Raw genomic sequence first — 23,825 nt, forward strand, 5'->3', positions numbered from 1 at the left:
AGGTCTTGGGGAATAGATGGCCTGGATAGAGGCCTTAAGGTACGTATAAAATCCAGACAGAAGAAGTGGCAGGGAAGGTGAAGGCATTCCCTAGTTTAGGGGGTCAGAAGAGTGAACTAAGACTCCGAGGCTAGTTTCAGCTTTTCGGGGAGTCCTGTGGTGGGGAAGAAGATTGGATAATTAGATCACACCAGATGTAGCGGACCAAGTAGCAGTGGGCAGCCATTGGAGATCCTGGAGCCAAGCGGGGGATGCAAGGCTGCAGGGAATCATGAAGCACATTCTAATGGGGTGGGCCATGGCCTCGGCCAGGAACTGCAGGACACTGCAGAAGCAGCTCTGAGGCTCGGCCTGGGAGGTAACGTGCAGTTCACATGAATGGGCAGTGTCCAAAGAGAGACCCAACTGTGTTTGTGCAGTCATCTCTAGAGTGCGGGGAGTCCTTTCCCCGTTTATCTCTACCATTGTGTAACTTTGGGAGAGGAAGTAGGAAAAAAGGATCATAGACTTGAAAAACCAACTGGAACTAGGGAGTTCTAAATTTGCAGGCACCGTGGCCACTAGTCACTATTTAATTTGTCTATTGAAATTAAAATGAGTTAAAAGCAAAGGAAAAATTTTTTAAGTTGTAGAAGTCATCACATTTCACAGGCTCTGTGGCCATAGGTAGTCAGTGGCTGTGCTGTTGGGCAGTGCAGATATAATACATTTACTTCACTGCAGAAGGTGCTGCAGTCACAGAAACCATATTGTGAGTTTCTTTGGTGAACGAGCCCTCTTCATCTTTCTGTAGACCATTACAAAGTCTCCCGTGGTGCTTTGTGTCACAAACTATCTTCCTGTTGACATTTCTGTGTGTACAGAACATATCCAGTCACTGCTACTGGTGATTGCATAGGATGTGCATTGGTTTGATGGTCAGATGCTTGGCAAAGAATAATAGAAAACTCCCTCAATGTTTACAAGAATCTACGGAGCATAAAGTTGTAGGGTACGGACTGCATTCAGACATCTAGTGTAACGGAAGTGCAGTGACGTCAGGATTCCTCTCTGCACTGGTCGTGACCAACTGTAAAACTTTTTGGCTTACATCCCTGGATGTCATTCTATTCCCCTCTAGTGGAATTAAAGGGTATCTGTCTTTGACTCCAGCTTGGACACGGCTGCCGTAGTAGGGAAAATGTGGGCATAGCAAAGATGACATTATCATTTATGTTCATACCATGATATAGGCTGCTTCTTTACATTTTATCTATTTTTTTCTACTCTTAGAGGGAAAATAACCTTCAGCTTTATGTCTATTTAAGTTACTTGGGGAAAGGGCATCTCATTGTTTATCATTGTTTATCCATGTGGTACTAGAGTTCAGCTAATTGAGTCAAAGCCGTGGCTGGAGGTTCTGATCTTACCACTTATGAGCCATAGATTCTTTTCAAACTGTTTAATTTTCTGAGCATCTATTTCTTTGTCTTTAAATTGGGGGCTGTCCTGTGGCCCCTCGTGATTGTATCTCAAGGTAAAAAGATGCATTGCAAGCCTTGGAAGCCCGGTGGGTTCTCAGTTTACTTGGCCTCCCCTTCCCACTCCACGCTCCTGACAGCCTTCCTTTGCAAACAGTGGATTAGTAGGTAAACTGAGCCTACATTTCCAAACCTTCCGCACACAGGTAGGGCACAGGGCCTTAGGGCAGCTTTTCAGTTAGTTCCACAGGCTGCCACTTAGTTTTGTTGTATTCCCTTTTTCCTTTAAATAACGAGGAAAAAATAACTTCACAAATGCTAGTAGTTATGGTAGTTCTGTATCCTCAAATAAAAGAAACATCCCTAGAGGTCGATGTACCAATGTGTTCAAGTGCCACCATGCTCTGCTCCTCTTTGTTCCAGTCGCCATTCACAGCCTTCCTCTGCAGAGGGAAGAAGTAGCCACAAATCAAAGCTGCGTCCTGGTAAAATGGCATGGATTTTCTGCCTCTTTTAATACCACTGTTTGCTACAACTAGAAATATCAGCATACTAACAATGATACCTTGTTAGGTAATTGTTTCACTTTTTTAAAAATAAAAACCAGAAAAATGACTCTCAGAGTTACATAGCAGCTTTCTGCCACCTGAAGGGCAAACTTCACATTTTTATAAAAGCTGAATAAATAGTGCCGGAGGGCTAGGATGTAGGACTGGATATCTATAGGGGATCTCTCTGTGAGTACTACTATTTTTGTTAGCTTGAGTTCTGGGAGCATTGCTTGGGATGCATTTAAAGTCACAGCTGGAGGAAAGTACATTAGTGTTGCCTCCTATTGTTTAAGAGTGGGGAGAGAAGCAGGAGGGAGTCCTTTGGTTCCATGCATCAGTTCCATACTGGTGTGTCCTGCACAGCTACCAGTGTAAGGCAGCCACATGCAGAGATGCTTGAACATTCATGAGGAAGAAAGAGCCAAGTTAAATGCAGGAGAGGTCAAGGCCAAAGTACACTACATTGTGCTGGGGTCAGTGTTTTTCACAAAAAAAGGCAAGTTGCAAAGATCTTCTACCTCACATCTATAAGACCTAACCCAGTGCACCAGTATAAAGTTAAGTGCCTAAGAAACTTAGAGCAGGCTAAAAATACATGTTCATTCCCTTGCTTAGTTAGTAAATTGCTGTACCATTTTTATGGTCTCAGATCAATCCTCCTTAACTAACAAATGGTTGGAGTCACTAAAATGATAGACTCTTCATGCTTTCTCATTCTAGCTTTAGAAAAGGAAGGTATTAATAAAAACAGTAAACTTTTGAGGAACAAGAAGCTTACTGCAGTTGAAGAAAAGAAAATGTTGACTGTTAATTTGTGAAGGTTTAGAGTGATCACTGAGCAGATGGGGAAGCTTGATCCATGGACAAATGCCCGAATCTAACAAAAGTCAAGGAAAACCCAGAGCTAGCATATCGCCTTTCAGCTAATGTAGAAAACTGGTTACTTTTAAGCTTGTCCAAAGGCTTAGCACCCATCCAGTACCGTCAGAGCATCTGGATCAAAAGCAAACCCCTGCTTTCTAATGGATGGCAACTTTGAATTTAATAGTTTATGGTCATCTGTTTGGCCCAAGATTTCCATTTCTGGCTTTTATCTTAACTGACAAGACTCTTACACAGTGTGTGCTTATAAATACATGTGGTAATATAAAAAATTGAAATCCTAAACCTAAACATGTAGAATTTAGGGATTGGCTAAATTAATTATAAATACACATATAATAAAATATGACAGATATGATACTGCTTTATATCTAAAACACAGAAAGATGTTTAAGATGAAATATTAGGTCAAAAAAAAGAAGCAACTGACCAGTTTTAGTGTGATCGTTCCTTCCTCCTTCTGTCTCTCCCTGCCTCTCCCTCCCTATTTCTCTGTCTTTTTGCTGAATGAAATATCTTTGTGGAATGAAATATACCAAAATGTTAATGTGTGTTTCTTTTGATTTAACTATATCTTATGTAAACTTAACAAAATTATATCTAGTTTTGTTATAATGAATATGATTTACCTTTGTAAATAAAAAATCGAAAATAATCATAAGCTACACATTTCTTAAAAGTGGGGTCATAGCCAGGAAGATCATTGAGTGTCAAGGATTAAATTTCTTTTCCCATGGCTGGGAGTGTTTGCAGTTGGAAGATACTGCCTAGGAGTAGTGGGCAGTGTGAATAAAATATCAGAGGTACCTAAAGAAAGAATCCTGCCCTTTTGGACTTTATGGTTATAAAAAGTGAGGGTTATACCTTCTGCCTTCTCTGTGTGTTTAATCAGATGAACAAATACCAGCTGCTGGGGAATCTTCCACCATTATCATAAGCCATAAAAATCAGCCTCCTTGCAAATAATGTTATACTTTTTCAAGTCTGTTATAAAAATCAGTGTAGAATCCTCGGCATTTTATCAAACCACTACCATATATTAGCAGTCAGGGCACCTCACAAAGGAACCCAATTTTTTCTTTGCTAGATTAAACAAAGATGATGGGAACTTGGACATTCTTGAATACATATGTTTCCATTTATCTCTGATAGTCGTGTAAACTTGACCATGCTGGCAGAGATCCACAAAGTTAAGATGCTTCTTGTATTCCTATTTTATTTTGCTTTCAAACTAAGGCAGTAGAACTAACCACATCTGTAATTAGCATGAACATTGTTTGGCGCTTTAAAAAAAAATGCTGTAAAACTTTCAGTGGTGAACTTACAGGTAATGGCAGGGCTAAAGGGCTGAGGGCTGAGCAGGGTATGCAGATAAGCAGGGGAAGCCCATGGGATCGTCTTGGCAGTGACGGAGCAATCTTGTATCTTGAATATAAGTGTGATTAAAAACTTCCTAGAACTATGTACACACATGCAATAAGTGGATATAAAATCTGAAGTCCATCCATAGCATTGTACCAGTGTCTATTTCTGGGTTTGATCATGTACTACAATTATGTGATGTGCCATCACTGGAGCTGAGAGTTCATGGGAACTCTGCAGTGTTTTTACACCTTGTGAGTCTTAAAGCTTACAAATGAGAATAAAAAGTTTTAAATAACCTTTAAAAAACTGATAGCTTCCTGACAAGATTCCTGTTCTCAGGGTTATCACAAAGCCAGTGAAAGTAATCAGCATTTAATTGAATGGGCAAAAAATATATAATATTTGAATGATGTTTTTCCTTGGAGGAGAAAGTATAACAATAGAAAAAAATTACTCTTAAGACAAAAACTTCCATGAACCCCAGAATGCATAATGCAGATAAAGAAATAAAGCAGTAACTGAAAAATTGCATGGCTATTCCCTAGCTTTTGCTCTCACATGTAAGAGGATCATAGAGCTCACACACTGTTGTATGACTTTTAGCTCCTTACTGGACTCAGCATTCCTTACCTAAAGTGAGACTTTTCTCCAAGGTGATGAAGTTACCACTTGAAACAGCAAATAGCAGATTGCATGTTCAGGTCCACTTCTTGTTTTTATTTTCCTCTGCCGTGAGAATGATGTGTCCTACATAGGTCTTGACCCTTCATGCCTTAGTCCTAAGATGAGCACACAGGTTCCCATACCTGTAGCCACCGAAATAGAACATGAGCGAGAGATAAACCTGGCCATGGGTCTTACGTGCACCAGTGAAACATGGGCAGAAAGAATGATGCCATTTCCAAGGACAAGATTTAGTAGTCATTGAATAGCTCTCACATTTTTTTCTTGTTCTTCTGCCATGAGACTGGCAGTATCCTGGATTGGTGCTTCTCTATTAGGAAGGTCACAAAGTAAAAGTGAGAAATCAAGATGTGTTGTGTTTAACCACTGACGCTTAGGAGTGGTTTCTCTATGTAGCATAGTCTTGCCCCTCACTAGCTGAGACCAAACCTCAGCGTAACCTGGAGTCTTCACCATGTAAGCAGACAGCAAATAATAAATTTTTGAATAAAAATGGAGAATTTGACAGAGAATGTAATAGCCTTGTTTTTTAATGAGTTATATTTGAGCTTTATCATACAAATATTTGCACATTTAAGACATATTTTGGAGAAAAAAATATTATAATGTCAAATCATCAAAGATTCTTTATGGAAATTGAAAGCTGCAGTGGATGGAGCAAAAACTTGACAAAGATCAATGTCTTATGATGATGACATATAAAGTATATTATAAAATAGGAAGAAATTGATCATCATAAAGATTTTGATTAAGATTTCAGTTATACTGATGACTAGTGGTAACAAATATCTTCACAGTTATAGAAATCCATTCTTCTTGGCAGATTGCTAGAGAAACTGTAGTCAGAGCCCATTTATTATCAGATATAGCTTTTGTGCCTCAGTTGCTCAAACATGCACCGTCACTCTCTTCAATAGCATCTCATGAACCAGCTGAAGTATAACCAGCTGGATTTGGATAGGCTTCATGGCCATTTGAAGTACATAAAAAATTATGAATTTATTTTTTTTTCTCGCTTAAATCTATTCAGATTTTGTTAAAAGTCTCCATTCACTTATATCGCTGAACCTTGTCTGTCCCCCTATTCCCCAGAGGCATTTCACTTATAAATTTAGCAAGAGAAAAGCTATATGATTGTTCTGTGTGGGAGAAGGGGGTATTTTTCTTTCTGTTTTCGACATAAATGTCATTCTGGTTTATGTTTCATTCATGACTTGTTCTTTTCATTAGACAATAGATCTTGAAGACCAGTTCATGTTGTTATAGAAAGTAGCTTGTTTGATTTAACTGTTACATGGGATTTCACATTATAAATATATTACAGTTTAATTATTGCCTTGCTGTTGGAGATTTATCTAGAATTTTTTAAAAAGACTTTGTTGCTTCATATTTAACAACAATAGCATCTTGGTTAGCTTAGTAAAGAACCCAAACAATACTTCTACCAGTAGTAGTCTGGTTTGACAAATTAGTCCAACTGTAAATATGATTCTGTCATCAGAATAAAATGGGGTTAGATTATAGACTGGAGTCAAAAACTGTCACCAGAAATGAAAGTCCCTTCACTGTCTCTTAGAACAGGAACCAAATCTGTTTTAATTGTTTTGTTTTGTTTTTCTCTCTAATGCAGAAAGGATAAATATACATGTAGAGGCTTATACATGCTTACAATTTCTCCTAAACAGTTTATGAGAATCGATTATATTATGTGTGATAAAATAAACAGATACTTTGAAGAAAAACAGACATTATGGTATCCATTGCTGATTCCATATCGTCATGCTGTGAAATCCAGTAGTGCTTCTATTTTTTGTTCAGAGTGGGCTTAGTCTGTTTTGTATTTTTTAATTTCAACACACATGAAGGTATGGACAGCTGTTTTGAAGAAAACAAGAGGCATTATGGCAGCCACTGGTAATTTTCATATTGTCTGGTTTTGAAGGGCTTCATTACTCTGTTCTGATAAGTTTTATACTATTTTGCTTTGTATGAAGTCGTTGTGTATGAAGATATAGACAACTATTTAGAAGAAAAGAGACATTATGGTAGCCACTGTAGATCTCCTATTGTCTTGCTTTGAAATCTGTGTCACTTACTTTGTTTTGCTTCTGATCTGCTTTTTCTGTTTTGTTTTACCTTTTTTGTTTTACCCTTTTTTAAAATTAAAAAAAAGAAGAAGAAGAAGAACAGGAGCTGTACAATAAGACCAGTGTGGTCAAAGGCAAAGAAATACATTGTGAAGCCCAGATGGAGAGCAGACATACTCATCCAACAGCCTGAGAAAGGCTGCAGGAGCCCTGCTTAGGACCTTAGATCCCGTGTAACAATGCCAGTGATGCCCAAGTTACATAAAATCATCCCAACTTTAGTAATACTCTTATTTTTTTGTTAACAAAAAACTTAGCAATCGGGATTTTTCTTATACATTTTTTTTTTTTAAAAGTTGTGCTTCCTCAGAAATTTAAGATTACAATAGTAATGGCAGCTTCACCCGGGGAGCAGTGTTTATGGCATTGCTTATGTAGTCAGCATGTGGGTGACATTTAGACCCAAGCCTAGCTTGCAAGTATGACTCATGAGAACACATCAGATGGCAAAAGCAGGGAATTTTCCTTGGTATTTAAGTGGAACAGCTTGAAGAAGCTACACTGCTCCAGGCGCTTAAGGAAGTCAGACCCTAGAACTTCACTCTGTTAAAAACTGTTCTTCCCAGAAACCCTGAAAGCCTGAGCGGCAGCCCTCCGGGAGAAACCTTCAGGTCATTTTGGAAGCAATCGGATGCAAGCAGAACTGTGAGGCTTCCTGACCTCTATTATTAGAGCCCTGCCATTGTTTTACTCCTCACATTAAAAGGGCAAATGGAGCATTGCCTGTTCACATAGACACATCCTTGTTACTTCTCCCTGAAATTCACAGGGCAGCAGTCCCTCTAGAGGTTTTACTCTGCACATGGCTGGATTAATTTGCACCCTGCAGGTCTGAGATGGCAAACATACCTAGAATTTGCATTCCAGATGGTAATAGGTAGACAGTGGCAACAGGGAGGCACCTCAGATACCCAAAGCCCACTCAGCACAGAAACGCGATGCAGCGGAGAACCATGAGCTTATTTATAGCCAATCACACCTGGTGGTGGTCATGAGGCTGCTGAGGACCATGCTGAAGGAAGTCTGTAAAGTCTGGATAGGAAAGTTGAGAAGTATTTCCTAGGGGCTGGACATTTAGCTCAGCGGTGTAAGCGCCTGCCAGGCAAGTGTAATTCATCATTCGATACCAAAAAAAAAAAAAAAAGAGAGAGAGAGAGAGGGAGAGAAGTATTTCCTGGGGAGGCTAATTAAGGTGCTATATCCTAAAACTAAGACATGAGAAACCGGCGAGCAGATGCTTTCAATAGAACTTGAAGTTTTCACTTATCCTTTTTCCTCAAGAATTCTAGAGTTACACTTTGGGTTAGACTCTATTTGTGCCTATGAAAAGTAATTTACTCAAAATCTGCATGTTCCCTCAACCACAAATATGTAGAAGTGTCTGAGCTGAATATTTTTCCCTTTTTGCTATAAGATACTATTAGGTTTGTGACATACAGTAGCAGTTTCATACTTAACAAGAGGCTTCCAGCACCTAGAGAAGTAAAAAGCTAACAGTTACACATATTTCTCTAAAAGAAAAATACTATTAAGTTGGTCATATAAAAGACTGTATACCAACCACTTCTTTGTGACATTTAGTGCAGCAAGACTTAACGTACATGTGTAGGCTACATGGAGTATGTAGATTCCTTGAGTGTAACGTACATGTGGAGTATGTAGATTCCTTGAGTGAAGAGTGGTAGAGCACGCTAAGGATTTAGCTTAGCAGTTGGTTTTCATAGACATTCAGGTAGGAGACAAAATGATGTTAGAAGATGCCCAGATGGCTTTCGGCACTCACGTAGCTTTACAGTCCCCGTGGAATCTTTAGTTTGTTTTCTTTCTTGGCTTTGGTTTTGAGGGAGCTCAAAAATAAAGTTTATACTTAAAACTTGATGTCCACCCTTGATTCTGGCATAGCTACTAATTTAGCAATGCCCTTTTTTCCTGTCTTTTATACTGATATGTGTGTGTGTGTATGCATCCATGTGCGTGTATGTTTACAAGAAAGAAAGAGAGAATGAATGAATAAAGGAATTATGTATAATCATTACAAGTGGCAGAATGTGACGTGATATTTAGAACATAGAAATAAAATATTCTAGAAGGTGAGATGGGGGGATAAAATATTCTAGAAGGTGAGATGGGAGGAGAAAAGTGTGTCTGTTACTGACATCTGGAGCGGCTTCCTGGAGGAGGCGGGCGCCTTCGTTACTGCCTCTTTAGGTGTTCCAGCAGGTGGAGCCTTGCAGAAGGGGTTGCAGCAGATGGCAGAGTCCACACAGGGACGGCTCAGTGAAGCTGGGTGCTTTTCCACATGAAGGACTGGATGCCAGGGTTTATAGATGTCGGAAATAATCCTGAGACTGCTCAGAATTTGGGGATAAGTGATGCCTGGACATGAGCTCACTTAACGTTCAGCTCCTGCGGGGCCCAGCTCCTCTCCATAGACCTCCCTGACCACACACAGAGCCTCCTGGGAGCACTGCAGGAGGCCTGGTATATTTCATTGGTGGCTGTCAGGAAAGCTGCTCTCAGACCAGCAGGGGACAGCTTGTGTGTTGAGGTTCTGCATTTGTCTTGTCTTTCCATGTCCCAACATTGCCTGGAAGCCCAAAGCCATCGCATCTCAGTCTCCCATGGCTTTGCTGGCTGTACTCTGGGCTGTACCCTCCATCAGGATGTACCTCAAAATGGCTTTGTTTAGGCAAACTGTCAAAAAGGTTTAGAAATGGCATGTTTCTTTTACTTACAAAAAAGGTTTTTGATTCTACTGTTCAGCTATATCTTTAAATTCATCTTTCCACAAGCCCTGGAATCCAGTGGGTTATATATTTCCTGAGCAAGTAACAGATGCTCCTTCGGTGCTGTCTAGTTGAGTTAGTGGTGTTTACCCAGTGAGCATTGCTGTAGTCCCTACTATAATATTAATTCTTTAGTTGCACAGTAAAAACCATTGCCTTGGAATTATGCACATAAAGTCTGGTCTACTGTAGTGGCTGTGGCGTGGTCCTGTTCTGCTAATGTCCTGTGGTTATGTAAATGTCCTCACTGGGAAATCTGGGTGGAGAGTATATGGGAACAGGCTGTACTAGTTTTGCACATTCTTCGGTGTTTTAAATTATTTCAAAATAAAACATTTTTTTTAAACTAGCAAACGGAACCAAAGGGACTACATAATGTGGTTGTTTTCACTTATGATTTTAGCAGTGGCCTCCCTCTTTCATCCTCTTCCGTCTCTGTCCTCAGCAGCCCGGTGCCTTCTGACAACTACAGGGCATTGTGAAATCCTACTTTAAAAATGCTTTTCCCACCTACATCTTCATGGTCCAGATGAGGAGATCAGGCCCCTGAAAAGGAAGACTCCTCTTCCTAGTGGCTATTGACAGAAACACAGAGCCCAGGAGACTTTAGTTCCAGTTGCTCTCTGCAAATCATCATGAGTCACAGCTCTCTAGCTCACACTGGTTTCTTTTGTCAGCCCAGGTGAGATTAATGAGACTGGCAGCATTCCCTGCCTTCCCCTTCAGTGGGTAGAGAGGGAATCATCTTACAGGGTGGTGGTCTGGATTGGCCAGAATTTTCACATGTACCACTCAGGGCTGTTGCCTATTGACCTCTTCAGAAGTAGAGATGTGGGATACAGGGAGCTGGACCAAAGAAAGACCTCCTGGCTTCTGCCTGCTGATCACCAGTGAGGGCTAACATTGACTATCTTCTCTTCTTCCATTAAGTCCCCTAAGTCACTGAAGTCCTTTGGAGAAGCTTTAGATACTTTTAAGTTTATTCCAAAGACAATATAACAACAGTGGCTTGTATTTGTCCAGTGACTCTGAGTTGACCTCACCCTCTAGCTACAGACTGGTTTTATTCCTGCTTTCTAAATTAGTGACATCCATGCCTTTTCGAGGTTACAGAGTGTCAGGGCAGGAGTCAGAATGCAGTTCTCCAAAATCATGGTAAATCCAGAATACTGTCCTCTTTACAAAACACTGGCTTCTTTAAAACAGTGACCTTCGTGCTTGTAAAATATCTGCACACACTTGATGATCAGCAAGCAGATGGTGATATTATTACTGCTGTTGTTATAATTCAAAAGCAGGATCTTTGGCCACGCATGTACTTTTGGGGCATGAAGAACTCTAGGACTTGGTGACTCTCCAGATTCACACAGGAGGTGGAAACGGTGGTTTCCTGTCTTCCCACACCTTCCATTGGTTAGAGCCTGAAGATGCCATATGGATGGCAGATGAGTAAGACTTAGGTTTTCCTAAAAAGTGAAGCACGTTGCCTGCGGACCACGTCAGTAGAGATCTACGTGACAATCATCCGGCAGGACAGCCACCCTGCGGCTGCCTGGCACACACATACTCTGGAGGGCTTTGAGTGAACTGACATTATTTATTTACTGCCAGTTGTTGATGCCACATTTCTGTAGAAAATCTGATGGCTTCCTTTCCCGCAGCATTTTCTTTGCCCTCCACATTGTAGGACACAACCTTCACTGTCAGCATGGGTATCGTTAATTAGTGCTGACACTAGTTTGTTCCTTAACATTCTGGACATTGGAAAATTCAGTGGACTGCATTAAGAATGGAAGTCTAAGTCCATAGCTCATTTAATATTCACAACTGTCACTTGTTAGGGAAAACCATCTTTTGAGGAGGATTGTGATTTTTCACACCCATAGAGATGTTTAAAAAGTAAACTAGTGGCCTGCTTCAAGGCAATCATTTGCATATGTATTCAACTGGTATGTGTTAGGCCCTTACATCTGTTGAATGAACTTCTAGAGTGGTGTTTCTGTCTTTAGTGTGCCTGCCTATCTTAGGGTCACTAGAAGGCCCTGTTAAAATTCAGACCTGAGGCCCCTTCCACAGTTTCTGATTCAGTCTGGGGACAAGAAATGTTATGTACATTTCTAACAAGTTTCAAGAGATGTGATTTGATATAGGAATGGCCCCCTTGAAAACCATTGTCCTAAAGCAGGGATTGGCAAACTTTTCCTGTAACAAAAATATAGATATAAATATTCCAGGCTTTGTGGTCAGCCCAGTCTCTGTCACCACTACTCACCTCTGTCATTTTAGCCACTGAAAATTGGTAACCAGATTGAGTGTGGCCATCTTCCAGTAAAATTTTATTTATAAAAGAAAATGGTGCACTTGTTTTAAAATATTATGTCACAATATGAAAATTTATAAGTGGATAAGCCAGATCCTTATTCTGGATGCATCTCTGAAAACTCTTTGGGTGAGAACAAGAAGCTGATGAAATCCCAGCAATGGCATTCGTGAGCCATGTAACTGTACAAAGGTTCTTAACTTCTTTATGAAAGGAGATAATGATTATACCATGAATGATAAGGAGAAGTACTTGCTTTTTATCAAATCTGGGTGATGTATCCATCACTGTTTGGTTTATTGTTCTACAGTCTTTAGACTGTTCTGCTGGAGTTGGAGGGCAGCCAGAGGTAAATTAACTTACAGTTAAAGTCACCTTTGGAATTCTTATAGATCACCCACACTGAGTCTCTTAGAAAATCAAAGCCAGGAATGGCCTTCTTTGTTTCTCTTTCCCTTGGAAAAATAGTAGATTAGAGGAGAGCTCAAGCATAATATGTCAAGACTAAGCTATCAGTCTCCTCCCCTCCCCACACCCTGCCCTCTGGCATCTTCCTTCATTTGGTTAATGGCAACTCTGTCTTTCTAGCTACCCAGGCCACAAAGAGTAATTTGGGAAGAAACATTTAATGAGAATGTGTCCTGAAATGGACATGCTGAGTATGAAATTGTTTTGTAGCTCAGGTAAAACATAAGATTATTTAACTCAACCTTCTCCTCTGTCTACTAGTGAACAGAGTCCCAAGGAGCTTGAAGATCACCTCCATCTGCATGGCACTCACCTTGCATACAGCAAGATTCTTAGAATTTTATAAAAATTGTTTTGTTCTATCCTCATAACAATGACAAAAGAGGTGCTTTTGACTTCCCAGTTTTCAGATGAGGCTGAAAACATAATTCCTTTGTCCAAGGTCATGCTTCTAGGCAATAGCAGAACTTGGACCAAAACTCTAGAATCCAGGCTCTTGAACTTCTAGTACGCTGTGTTTTGCTCCCTTTTCTATAATCTCTTTGTAAATACAGGAACAAAAACTTTACTTAGGAAAACAGATATGTAATTGCACCTTTTACGCTTTGTGTGGTCTGTAGATAATAAACTTTCAGTGGTGCTGGGGAACGGTATTTCGGTGCATTCCCAGTCTCCATCTGATCTGACTATGCTGAGCTTCCCCATGCACATATGAATAGTGCTTTGGACACAATGCTAAAGCAGCACAAGGTCCCCTTTAGTTCGGGTGTGTATCTGGTTTCATAGTATACTGTTTCTCTGGAAAACTTGTATAAGAGACTTCCTGAAGGATCCAGATCCTGAGTCATTTGGTTTAGCTTTAAAAGCAACCCTGTTTTGTGCTTCCTCTTTGCCGCAGTCTGTTCTAGGCACTGGAGAACCAAAAATATTGACTCCTTTGAAATACTGTGGTTAGCTGGATGAGGTGACACATTGCTGTAATCCTTGCACTCTGTAAATGCTTAGACAAATGACTCATCTTTTCTCCCTCCTCACAAGTTTGAGTCCAGTCTGAGCAACTTAATGAGAGCCTGTCTCAAATAAAAAATAAGAAAGAGTTGGGAATATAGCTCAGTGTGAAGGCCCCACTGCTATAATACAACAGCAACAGCCACAAACCCTAACAACAGGCCAGAAGTAATAGGTTTATCAGCAAGATTGATATGTGTAAATTATACCTGAAAAAGAGAAGAAACAGGGGTATTTGTTACATTAAAACACGAAGTGGCAGAAAGTCACTGCAACTGTCTGTGTGACTCCACATAATAGTACTCGGTCCAGTGTCATCAAACTCTGAACAATGAGGATGGGGCCTGAACTTGGCTCAATCAAAAAATGTGGCTCTTTCTTAACCCAAAAATGGCATTATATTTTTTTTCTTCCCCCAGGACCCCAGGAGCAAGCACAAGTTTAAAATCCACACATATGGAAGTCCCACCTTCTGTGATCACTGTGGGTCACTGCTGTACGGACTTATCCACCAGGGAATGAAATGCGACAGTAAGTAAGTTTTCTTTTCCAGTAGACGATGAAACTCAGCAGTTCATGCAGAGTGAACTGAGTTTGCTGAGTGCTGAAAGCTCAGTAACTTGTCAATGCAAACTCACCGAGAGGGAGAATTGGTTCAACTACAGATCACACTGAAAAAAGTATAGGATATTTCTGCTAACCAAGTTACTTACCTAATTATGAAAAAAGGACTTAGTTTATAAATGAAATTAATAGGTACTGTCACTTTTTTTTTGGTAGTAGAAATCTTCAATGCCTTAAAATGCAGGCTAGTCATACCCCAAAAAGACTCCCCACCTCCAGATTCCACATTTGGTTAAGCTTCAAAATAAGTTAAGCAGCCCTAGTCATTATCTTCCTGTGTCTCTAATTAGTGGGTGGAATGTGGAAAAATCCCAGGAGGCTTTCCTTAAAACTGAAGCCCAAATGAACATAAAAACCATGATAGCCTCCTACCTAAGTTCACTCATCCTGCCTGTTCATGAAGAGATCAAGTTTATATCAGTCTAGTTCTACATGAAATCACTGAGGACCAATGATGAGAAAGACACGAGATCTTTCCTTTTGTCTTGTATGTGTCTTCATCAAATATCAGGAGGAAAGAACAACAACTATAGAAACACTTTGTTTTGATAATTCTTCAATTATGAGATTCCTCAGGCTATTCATTTAAATAAAGGTTTATTAGAACTTAGCCCTGTTTTGCTGACGACAGGCAAATGTTATGGCAGTTTCAGCCTATTTTCATTCATTAATGATGACAGTAATGGCCCAAAGCTGTCTGTCTTTTTCCTAGATAGATCAAGCACTGTACACAAAAATCAATGTACATGATGAACATTAGGGAATAGATGGTGATTTCCTTAAAACTCGGGTTGTTCACCTTACAAAGCCGTGCAATTTAGCAGCCTAGTGCAATCTGTTTGTCATTCAGGCCAGTAGCTTTCTGTGCTTCAAGAAACCCTGGGGTTCCAAAGACATAGTTTATGGGGCTGATACAAGTGCATTTGTAAATATTTCACTATTTTAAAGCTTGGAACATAAATGAGTGTGCAAATATATTGCATACAAACCAGCCTTGATGGTTAGATACTACAAAGCTTATACTGTCAGCCTCATTTATGGGATAGAACTTGCAATTGAGTTTCTCCTCCTGGCATCCACTTAGCTGAGGAGGGTCCTGGGCTGATAAGGCAGGCTGTGCTGCACTGTCTCCTAGGCATGTTCTCTTCTGTGGGATGCAGAACTTATGGATGCTGTGCAACCTTAACAAAACACAGAAGAGAATGGTGAGGCACATGGAGATATTTAGTTTATTTTCTGTTGCTATAAAAACATAACAGACTGAGTATTTATAAAGAGGACAGGGTAACTCCATTCACAGTCCCGGGGCCAAGCAGTTCAAGAGCGTGGTACAAGAATGCAGTGAAGACTTTCTTGTTGCATCATAAAATAATGAGAGAGCCTCACCTGTGAAGACAGAGCAAGCTGCTAGGTTAGACGCTCTTTCTCTTCTTACAAGGTGATTAATGTGATCCTAGCGGCCCCAGTCCCACAAACGCATCTAATCCTAATTTCCTCCTAAAGTTCCTGCCTCCAAATACCATTAACATGGATTTGGGGATAAGGTTTCCAAACTTTTGAGGGACACATTCATACCCCGCAGATAGGCAACTAATAGCTTTAGAGGGTTTTGTTTTGTTTTGTTTTTGTCAGAAGCTTTATATTTTAATGTTCCTATAATAAATAAATGGTATAACTGTATTCTGTTAACTAAATTTATGCTAATAAAAAACATTCTTTTGGTTTATTTATTAGGACCTTGTTTTAGATTAGGGGAAAGTACTTTTTGTTTTGTTTTAAACTATTTTCCTTGGACGTTTAGTGCTTCTGGAGCTCCTTCTTGGGGAGAGAAGGAGACTGAGCAGTCAGGTGCCATGGCCCCAGCTTCCCCACAGACACAGTTTGTCCTGTGTCTTTGCACCTTACAAGATTGTAAGCTGCTATGTGCAGCTCCACCTGGTGGGGAAAATGGTACCAGCCACTTGTCCAAACTAGCCTGCTGGTATACAGAGTTGGAAATGAAATTGCAGAGGGTGAATGAGCTTCCCAAAGTTGAACAGCAGTTAATGGTTAGAGCCAAGCGATGAATCCAGCCCAGAGCACTTCACCTCCCCGCCTTCTCTTCCCTGCTGCCCGTCTTCTCTCCAGAAGCTCTGGCTTTTGTTTTCTTTAAATTGCCAGTTCTGCGGGGCACTTGAAGACTTTTGACTTGGTTAGCTCAAACTACATTTGTAACACAACTTGTCGAGTGTCTTAGTATTGGCTAAGCCGAGGCACAAGATCTGGAAGAGTTAGTTATGGAACAGAAGCCAGACAAGACCCACATGGGCAGACCTGCAACTCATTCTCTCCTCGGTGTGTCCATCAGCCCGCAATCAGTGTTTAACTGTGGCAGACATACATCATGCGTGGTGCTTTTCACAACTTATTTTGCAATGTTAAAATTAAAAACCAGAAATGAAAGGAATGGGAAGGCTGTGCCTTGAAGATTGCAGAACAACCTTGCTAGCTTCTCTGGAGGATTCATGAGGATTGCAACAGCCAGCCCTCCCTCCGGAAGTCCGAGGGTATGGGGATGGTAGAGCGGCGACACCTCAGGTTTGTAGTCAGCACCCGGGATTCCTTGCAGGGTTTCTTCAGTTCACTGCAATAAGACTGATCTTTTTTATCTTCCCCTTGTCTCGCCCACATAATGTCAGCTGTAAGGAATGGCTTCTGCCAGCTGTATATTTGTTTTACTGGGAATAATATTTAAATATTTGAAGACAGGCTTAAAATATCAAACACAAGTTCACTTTGAAAAAAAAGTGACATACTTACACTTTCTTGAAAACACAGGGTTGGTGGAGGAAAATACACTTTCATAAATTTCCTGTACTCAACCCACAGAACGTCACTTTCCCAGTATTGAAATCAGTAAGACAGAAGGAACTATTTAGGAAATATATCCTCCATTTAAAAGTTACATGTCATATGACTATGTGTACACAGAATATTAGTTAGCCTGACTTCGTATACGTTTACCTATGTGGATTCTGTTAAATATTTGAAGCAGTAACAGAAGACAAAGTCAGGGTATTTTGCTTCTGTGAAAACTGAGCAAATATGGGATGGCTATTTTAAGGATGGATATTGTCACTCACGCAAAGCTTGTGCTGTAAGGGACATCTGCTAACAGTTCTTTATGTCACCAAAAACATTATAGCAAACTATCGAGTTAGAAGGTAACTCTTTCCCACTTTTACTCAGACACCAAAACACAGAGGAAGTGATGTGAGTCCATATGGCAGCCTAACCCTTTGCTTTCTCAATTCACAGCCTGCGACATGAATGTTCACAAGCAGTGTGTAATAAATGTCCCCAGCCTCTGTGGAATGGATCACACAGAGAAGAGGGGGAGGATTTACCTGAAGGCTGAGGTCACTGATGAGAAACTCCATGTTACAGGTAAGGCGTGCTTGTCCCAGAGCAGCGTTTTTAAGATCAAGGTCCTGTAAAGCAGAGTGGAACCTGGCCTAGCAGCCTTAACCCCCTCTCAGAGCCTTTTATAATGACTGTGTTATCACCATCTTCAGGCCCAGCAGAGGTGAGTTAACCCAGCTCCAGGGGACTGTTCTCTATACCCAAATTCCTAAATACTTAATGTCATGCAAAGTTGCAGCCATTGTGTGGATCAGAGTACTCTGACAGCAGGACCAGTGTACTCTCCCTCCAAGGACAGGGGAACAAGGAAGCCAAAATGCTGTTGGTGAGAGTAGAACTTGGGCAGGGGAGGGGATCGATGGAAGATCCAGATGTTTAGTGGCATTGGGCAGTGATAACCTGATGAATCTACCTGAACAACAGAGCCACTGACTGAGCATATGTTTCCTGTGTGTTAGGCATGGTGCTGGAAATTTCACACAAATAATTTAGTCCTCACAAGTGCCTGATTGCTAGCCTCATTTTCCAGAAGAGGAACCTGAGCCATAGGAATATGATAATTTACACTGTTGCAGTTAATGAGGATTGAGACTAAAACAGTAGACTTCAGACCCCTGCTGCTAATTTATCATGATATATATACCTCCTACAAGTGGCCCGGCCACAGATCCAAATTTGCTGTCCATGGTCCAGGATGCTGCCTTCTGGGGCTGTGTCTGCCTGTGCTCCACTGTATTCTGGTTTTTCCCTTGGCTTTCCCACCAAAGCATACATCGACACACTCAAGCCTGGTGGCTCGAGTTATTGTGGCATCTTAGTGGTCTGGGACCTATCCTGTGTCCTCAATTTGTCTTGAGTTCTCTGTGCCATGACCCTCTCCATGCTGACTCATGGTTTAAGCCAGATATCAGCCTTGTTTTCTTGCCCTTAGGCCTCCCTCCTAGGCCACCGGTATGCTCATTCTTTGACAAATGCATTCATTTTTGTCTGATAAATGACGGTATTATATTTTCATTTTTCATTGAAAAATTTTAAGCTATCATACACTTTGAATAAATTGGCTTTAATGTTACTTGTTTGTAAACACAGACAATATCCTGAAAGGAAGGCTGGATGGCATTTGTTGAAGATAAAAAGGAAGGGAGAAGAGATCTAGGAAAAGCTTACTCTGAAAAACATCCTCATTTTTTAAAACATTAAGCACCTTTCTACCCAGGGCTGTCCTCTCAGGTAAGATGCAGGGAAACCAAACAAAAGATTTTGAGGTATTGCTAGGAGAGAGGCAGCACGCTTGGCTTGCCTCATGGAACAAACCAGCTGTTGGCTCACTGGCAAGATGGAATTGTGTGTGAAATCCTTAGGCTAAGAAGCTCTTTTGACTTCCATGTCTTAGAGAAGTGCCTTTATTCCTAGCCCCTCTTGTTGTACTCTTGCATTTAGGGGTGTGGCTCTTACACATCCTTTTAATGCATCTTCTGTTGTCGCTGGAGTCCACTCTGTCCTTCTCTGTGCTGATGGCTGGAGCCCTTCTGACTGGCACCCATTTCCAAAGAAAGCAAGGTCCCATGAGGACCACAAGCTTGGCGTTGGGAAAATTTTCAGTGTCACAGCCCCTGTCTTGTTTCTCTCTCTTCTCTGTTAAGGCTCATAGATTGTTAAATCCATGTATTGCAGGTAGGGAGCATGCAATTTTTGAGGCATTGCCATAAGCAATATCCTGAGATGGTAAGGGGTTAAGGAGCACAACTTGGAACACCCAGTGGCTGAACACTGCTCTGCCATTTCTTACCTTTTCCTCTATTTCCAGTGCTACCCTGTTAGCAGTTGAATACATATCACACGTGAACAGTCAGCTTAATTATGGGGCTTAAATGTGACATGGAATGGCTTTCTCTAAGGCAAGAACGCCTGCACAGAGTTTTTAAATGTTCAGCTGTTGTTCATTGTGTTTCTAGATAAAGCAAACACACCGAGCATGCTGGACTTGCCCCGTGCTTTCTCCTCAAATAAAAGCAGCAGTCACATAGTGCTGTGTGGGTCATCCAGTCCCTTCTGTAAGTCCCAGAAGACTTACAGATGTAAAAGTGCACAGAGGGACATGGGCACCTTGGCTGGGATGGCACATGGATGAAGGATCAGGTCAGTTCTCATGACGCTAGGGTTTATATCTTGCTAATTGTTCCACCATTCCCAAGAAGTGAGCTTGACTCACAGGTGCAGAATCATCTCAAGGGGTCTTACGTTTCACTATGTTGGATGTGGACTTTTCACACGTGAAAGCCACCCAGCAACCAGTACTACTCACTGCTACACTGTGAGTCACGTGCTTGAGAAGTAGTTTAAAACTTTTTTATAGAGATAGACCTACTCTAAGAATGTGACTGCAGCAACAGTTTAATAGTAATGCCTTACTTCATTCAGACTGCAGTAGCAAAATACTTTAGACTGGATTGTTACAGGGTACTCAAGAAATTTACCTACAGGACACCAAGATTTGAGAAACAAATGAGGTTTATTAAAATGGCAGTGGTCAGTCAGCTTAGGCCATTTAAATTTCTGGCTGCTGGCCGGCTGGCTCAGATTCCTTTGTTCTCTTCTCTTATATAACCCTGTATGAGTTCACAAGGTCGGGGAATTTACATGAATACCACCTTTTTACAGCACCGTCATTGCTTTGCAATGTTACAAAGCCTGCTTACACTTCTGATTAATTGACATACAGATTGCAGGCACCAGGCAGTTTGGTCACCTTGAGATAAAGCCACTTGTTCCCCTTTTCATAGGTTTTATGACCAACCGGAAAGGAGGAGGCCTTTGGGGGATTTGGTCAAAGCTCACTCACTGTTTACTGCTAACTGTACATCAGAATTATAATCTATAGACCATAAAACAAGTGAAACTTTCAAGACTAGAGTTTGGGGGAATTCCAAAGAGAGAAAAGGGCAAAGAAAAGAAAACAGATAGTGGTAGGGATTACGAATGCCTTCACGGGATAATTTGTAAGTAATAGAAATTTGCTTCCCATAGTTCTGGAGGCTATGAAGATCAAAGCAGCAGGAGACTCAGTCTCTGCCTCATAAACTGCACCTGTTATCTCTTCCTCATGTGCTGAGGAAGGAAGACCGTGTCCCCATGTGACAGAGGGCACAGACCCACTCCCTTTAGTCTCTTTTTTATAAGAATGCTAGTCCCCTGCATGAGAGTGAAGTCACTGTAACCTAGTCATTTCTCAAAACATTTCCCTTTTAGCACTGTTACTTGGGGATTGAATTTCAACATACTCACTTGGGGAGAAAGCCATATTCAAATCATAGCAAACAATAGCATCACCATCAGTTGACACTTACGTGATTTCCATAGGGCAGGCTAGCTTATTTAACACACTTCTGGCAGAAGGTAAAAAATGCGCCCCCATGGTATCTGTGAAGACACTGATTTTATCCTTACTTTATAGGTAAAGAAACCAAGGCACAAGGAAATAAATTTACTTACAAATTTAATGGTTAAGCATTTCAGTTATGTTTTAATTACAGTTTCAGTAAAACTTAGAATTTGTTTTTTAAAATATGTGTACTGGACTGGAGGGTTTAGCTTAGTGGTAGAGCACTTGCCTAGTATGCCCAAGGCCTTCACCTGGGCCTCCATTCTGGATTTGATCTCCAGCACCACCACCAAAACAATAATAATAATTTGTGGGCAAGAAGTCTAATTTTAAGTACAGAAAGTCAAATTCAGAAACATACCTAATTAGCAATAATATGGTGAGAACTTTTCATGTGAAGTAATTGCGTATTTTCAGAAAAGTTACAAAAGTAGTACAGAGGTCCTGAGCACCTGCTCCTAGCATAAGGATTCTTGCATGTGGGAAGTTTAGTATCAAGGTAATCACATTTTGAAATAGTATCTGATACATTTGTGCAAAGTAGTACCTATGCTCCCCACTAGGATTGTTCTATTATTTTTTTTACTTCATAAAACAATAAAACAAAATTCCACAACAAAATAATAAGAGAACAACAATAGTTAATACACTGTGTATTGTCATCTTCAAAGTAGTTACTCAGAGTACATCAATACAAAGATCATCTCTTACAAAGAAGAAACAAATAGATATTAGCATAAAACTTCCTTTCTCCGGTGAACTAAAAAACTAGTAGTATAAAGGAAACAAAATAACATGCATATTAAAATATTTTTGAAACAATGGACAGATAATTGGGAGACCATCTAAACCTTTCCCCCTTCCTCCTCTCTCTCTCTCTCTCTCACACACACACACACAAACACACACACACACACAGACACACACACACACATTTTCCTCAGTGGAATATATGTACTTTCTGTTTCTCATGTACAAGAAACCATGTGATATTTAAGCTTGCGTGTCTGATTCATTTCACTTAACATTATATTCTCACTAGGCATTGTTTTAAAGAGCAAAGCAAAAGGCAGTGGACTTACATTATTCCAGTATGAAAAAACTGCCAAGTGCGCCACGTGAAACCCTGAAGAGTCTTGTCACACAGGGGCATCCCCTCCTACTCCCTGCCTCTACCTCCTCCTGCTAAAAACTTCAGTTTTTGCTAACACTAGGCAGCATCATTGAGATCCTATTGCGCACTTACCATTCATAGAACTGGACCTTTCTTTGTGCTGAGCACCTTGGGTTCATTGTTTTGTTAACTCCCTCAAAAGGTCCCTTAAAAGTAAATACTCTTGCATCTTCACTTTCTAGATGGGCCAGAGTGCTGAGAGAAAGAAGCTGCTCCAAGTCCTGGGGTAGAGACCGATGGAGACAGACTTGAGTCCAGGTCTGCCTTTCAGGGCCTTGGCTCTGAACCTCTCAAGTCTCTTAGTAAGGAAAATCTCCTTTTGAATGTCTCCTTTGAAAATCTCCCCATTCAACACTCCCTGAGATTGTTTGAGTGTACAAAAAGTTCAAACATGGGATTTAAAACCAAGGGGACGAGGGTACCAGGTGAAGGGATTGAAGAACAATCCAAGTTCAAGTGTAATTAAGTGCCAAATTATGCAGACCCTGATGGGGCTCCAGTGGAAAGTGTTCAGGGCAGGGAGGGGACTGGGAAGAAAAAGACCCCGTGGAGAAGACGGAGGCTGAAAAGTTGTATGTATTAGAAAGGCGGAGGAAGGGTACTCCCGTTGAGGTTTTAAATGGAATGTGGGAATTAGCCTGGCTTTAATGAGAACACAAATATAAACAACAAACCATAATGAGCCAAGCTTATGGTCCAAATGCAAGCAGTTTCTTGGAAAATGCATTTAAACCTAAGCCCCAAGCAGCTGTGTTAATTGTTAGACATTCTCAGTCCCTATTTACCTGTATAGAATCACTCAGGTTGAAAGTAATTTCCAAAATAACATAGAAATTCCCAGTGGGAGTTCTGCTTTGCAATGGAAATTGCCCTTCCGAGACCAGAGGTGAGTTTTCTTGCTCAGTTGGTGTGGTATTTATAGGAAAGACCTCCACCTTCATGGTGTATTTTTATTTTTATGTTTTTCCCCTTTGAGGAATGGTGCTGATGTTATCAAAATAGTGTAATTTTTTTGCTCTAGTAGGCAATTTTAATATGTTTTCTACATTTTTGTGTGCTTTTCTTTATTTGATTTGGAAGAGTGGTATAAAAAGTTTCTCATGGGAATTAATTTTCAAATTGATGTAAGTAAAATGTAAGTGAAAAATGTATCATGTGCTTTACAGCTGATTCCAGAACAAAATCTCTGTCCTAGACAGATTTTTTGAGGAAGAATCTAGTTTTCTTAAATATGTTAGGTTGCTACTAACATATAGGATGCTGATTGAATTCTAACCTGAGCGCCCATGGGTGAGGCAAGACTTGCAGGGTCAGGTTCCTTGCAGTACTCAGACCCCATTTTCTGCCCACCATCTAGACTGTGCAGTTCAGTGACTGTGGAGAGAAAGAGAGGGAGAAGGAGAGGGCACTCACTGATGCTTGCAGGCAAAAGCACGGGACACATGGTGCTAACCATCATTGTATCTAGAGGAAAAGTATATAGGAGTACATTGGGCTGTTCTTTGAACTTCGCTGTTGAGATCCCTGCAAACTCTGAAGAGTCAGGCAGTTGTTCTGGCTAATACTGCATTT

The 23,825-nt window shown here is 40.7% G+C and overlaps 1 protein-coding gene across 3 annotated transcripts in view; it reads left to right on the forward strand.

Annotated features, from left to right (window-relative positions):
• The window catches only part of Prkca (protein kinase C alpha), a 413,537-nt gene that overhangs the window by 264,752 nt on the left and 124,960 nt on the right, over positions 1 to 23,825 (forward strand). For all 3 annotated transcript variants that reach the window (XM_063241821.1, XM_063241823.1, XM_063241822.1), the window contains exons 4-5: positions 14,091 to 14,202; positions 17,593 to 17,721. In XM_063241821.1, the coding sequence (XP_063097891.1) occupies positions 14,091 to 14,202; positions 17,593 to 17,721 (241 nt within the window). The remainder of the gene's footprint in view (positions 1 to 14,090; positions 14,203 to 17,592; positions 17,722 to 23,825) is intronic.

Source organism: Cavia porcellus, unplaced genomic scaffold (genome assembly GCF_034190915.1).
Source record: "Cavia porcellus strain 051 isolate PalLab524CR breed Dunkin Hartley unplaced genomic scaffold, mCavPor4.1 scaffold_32, whole genome shotgun sequence".
NCBI lineage: Eukaryota > Metazoa > Chordata > Mammalia > Rodentia > Caviidae > Cavia > Cavia porcellus.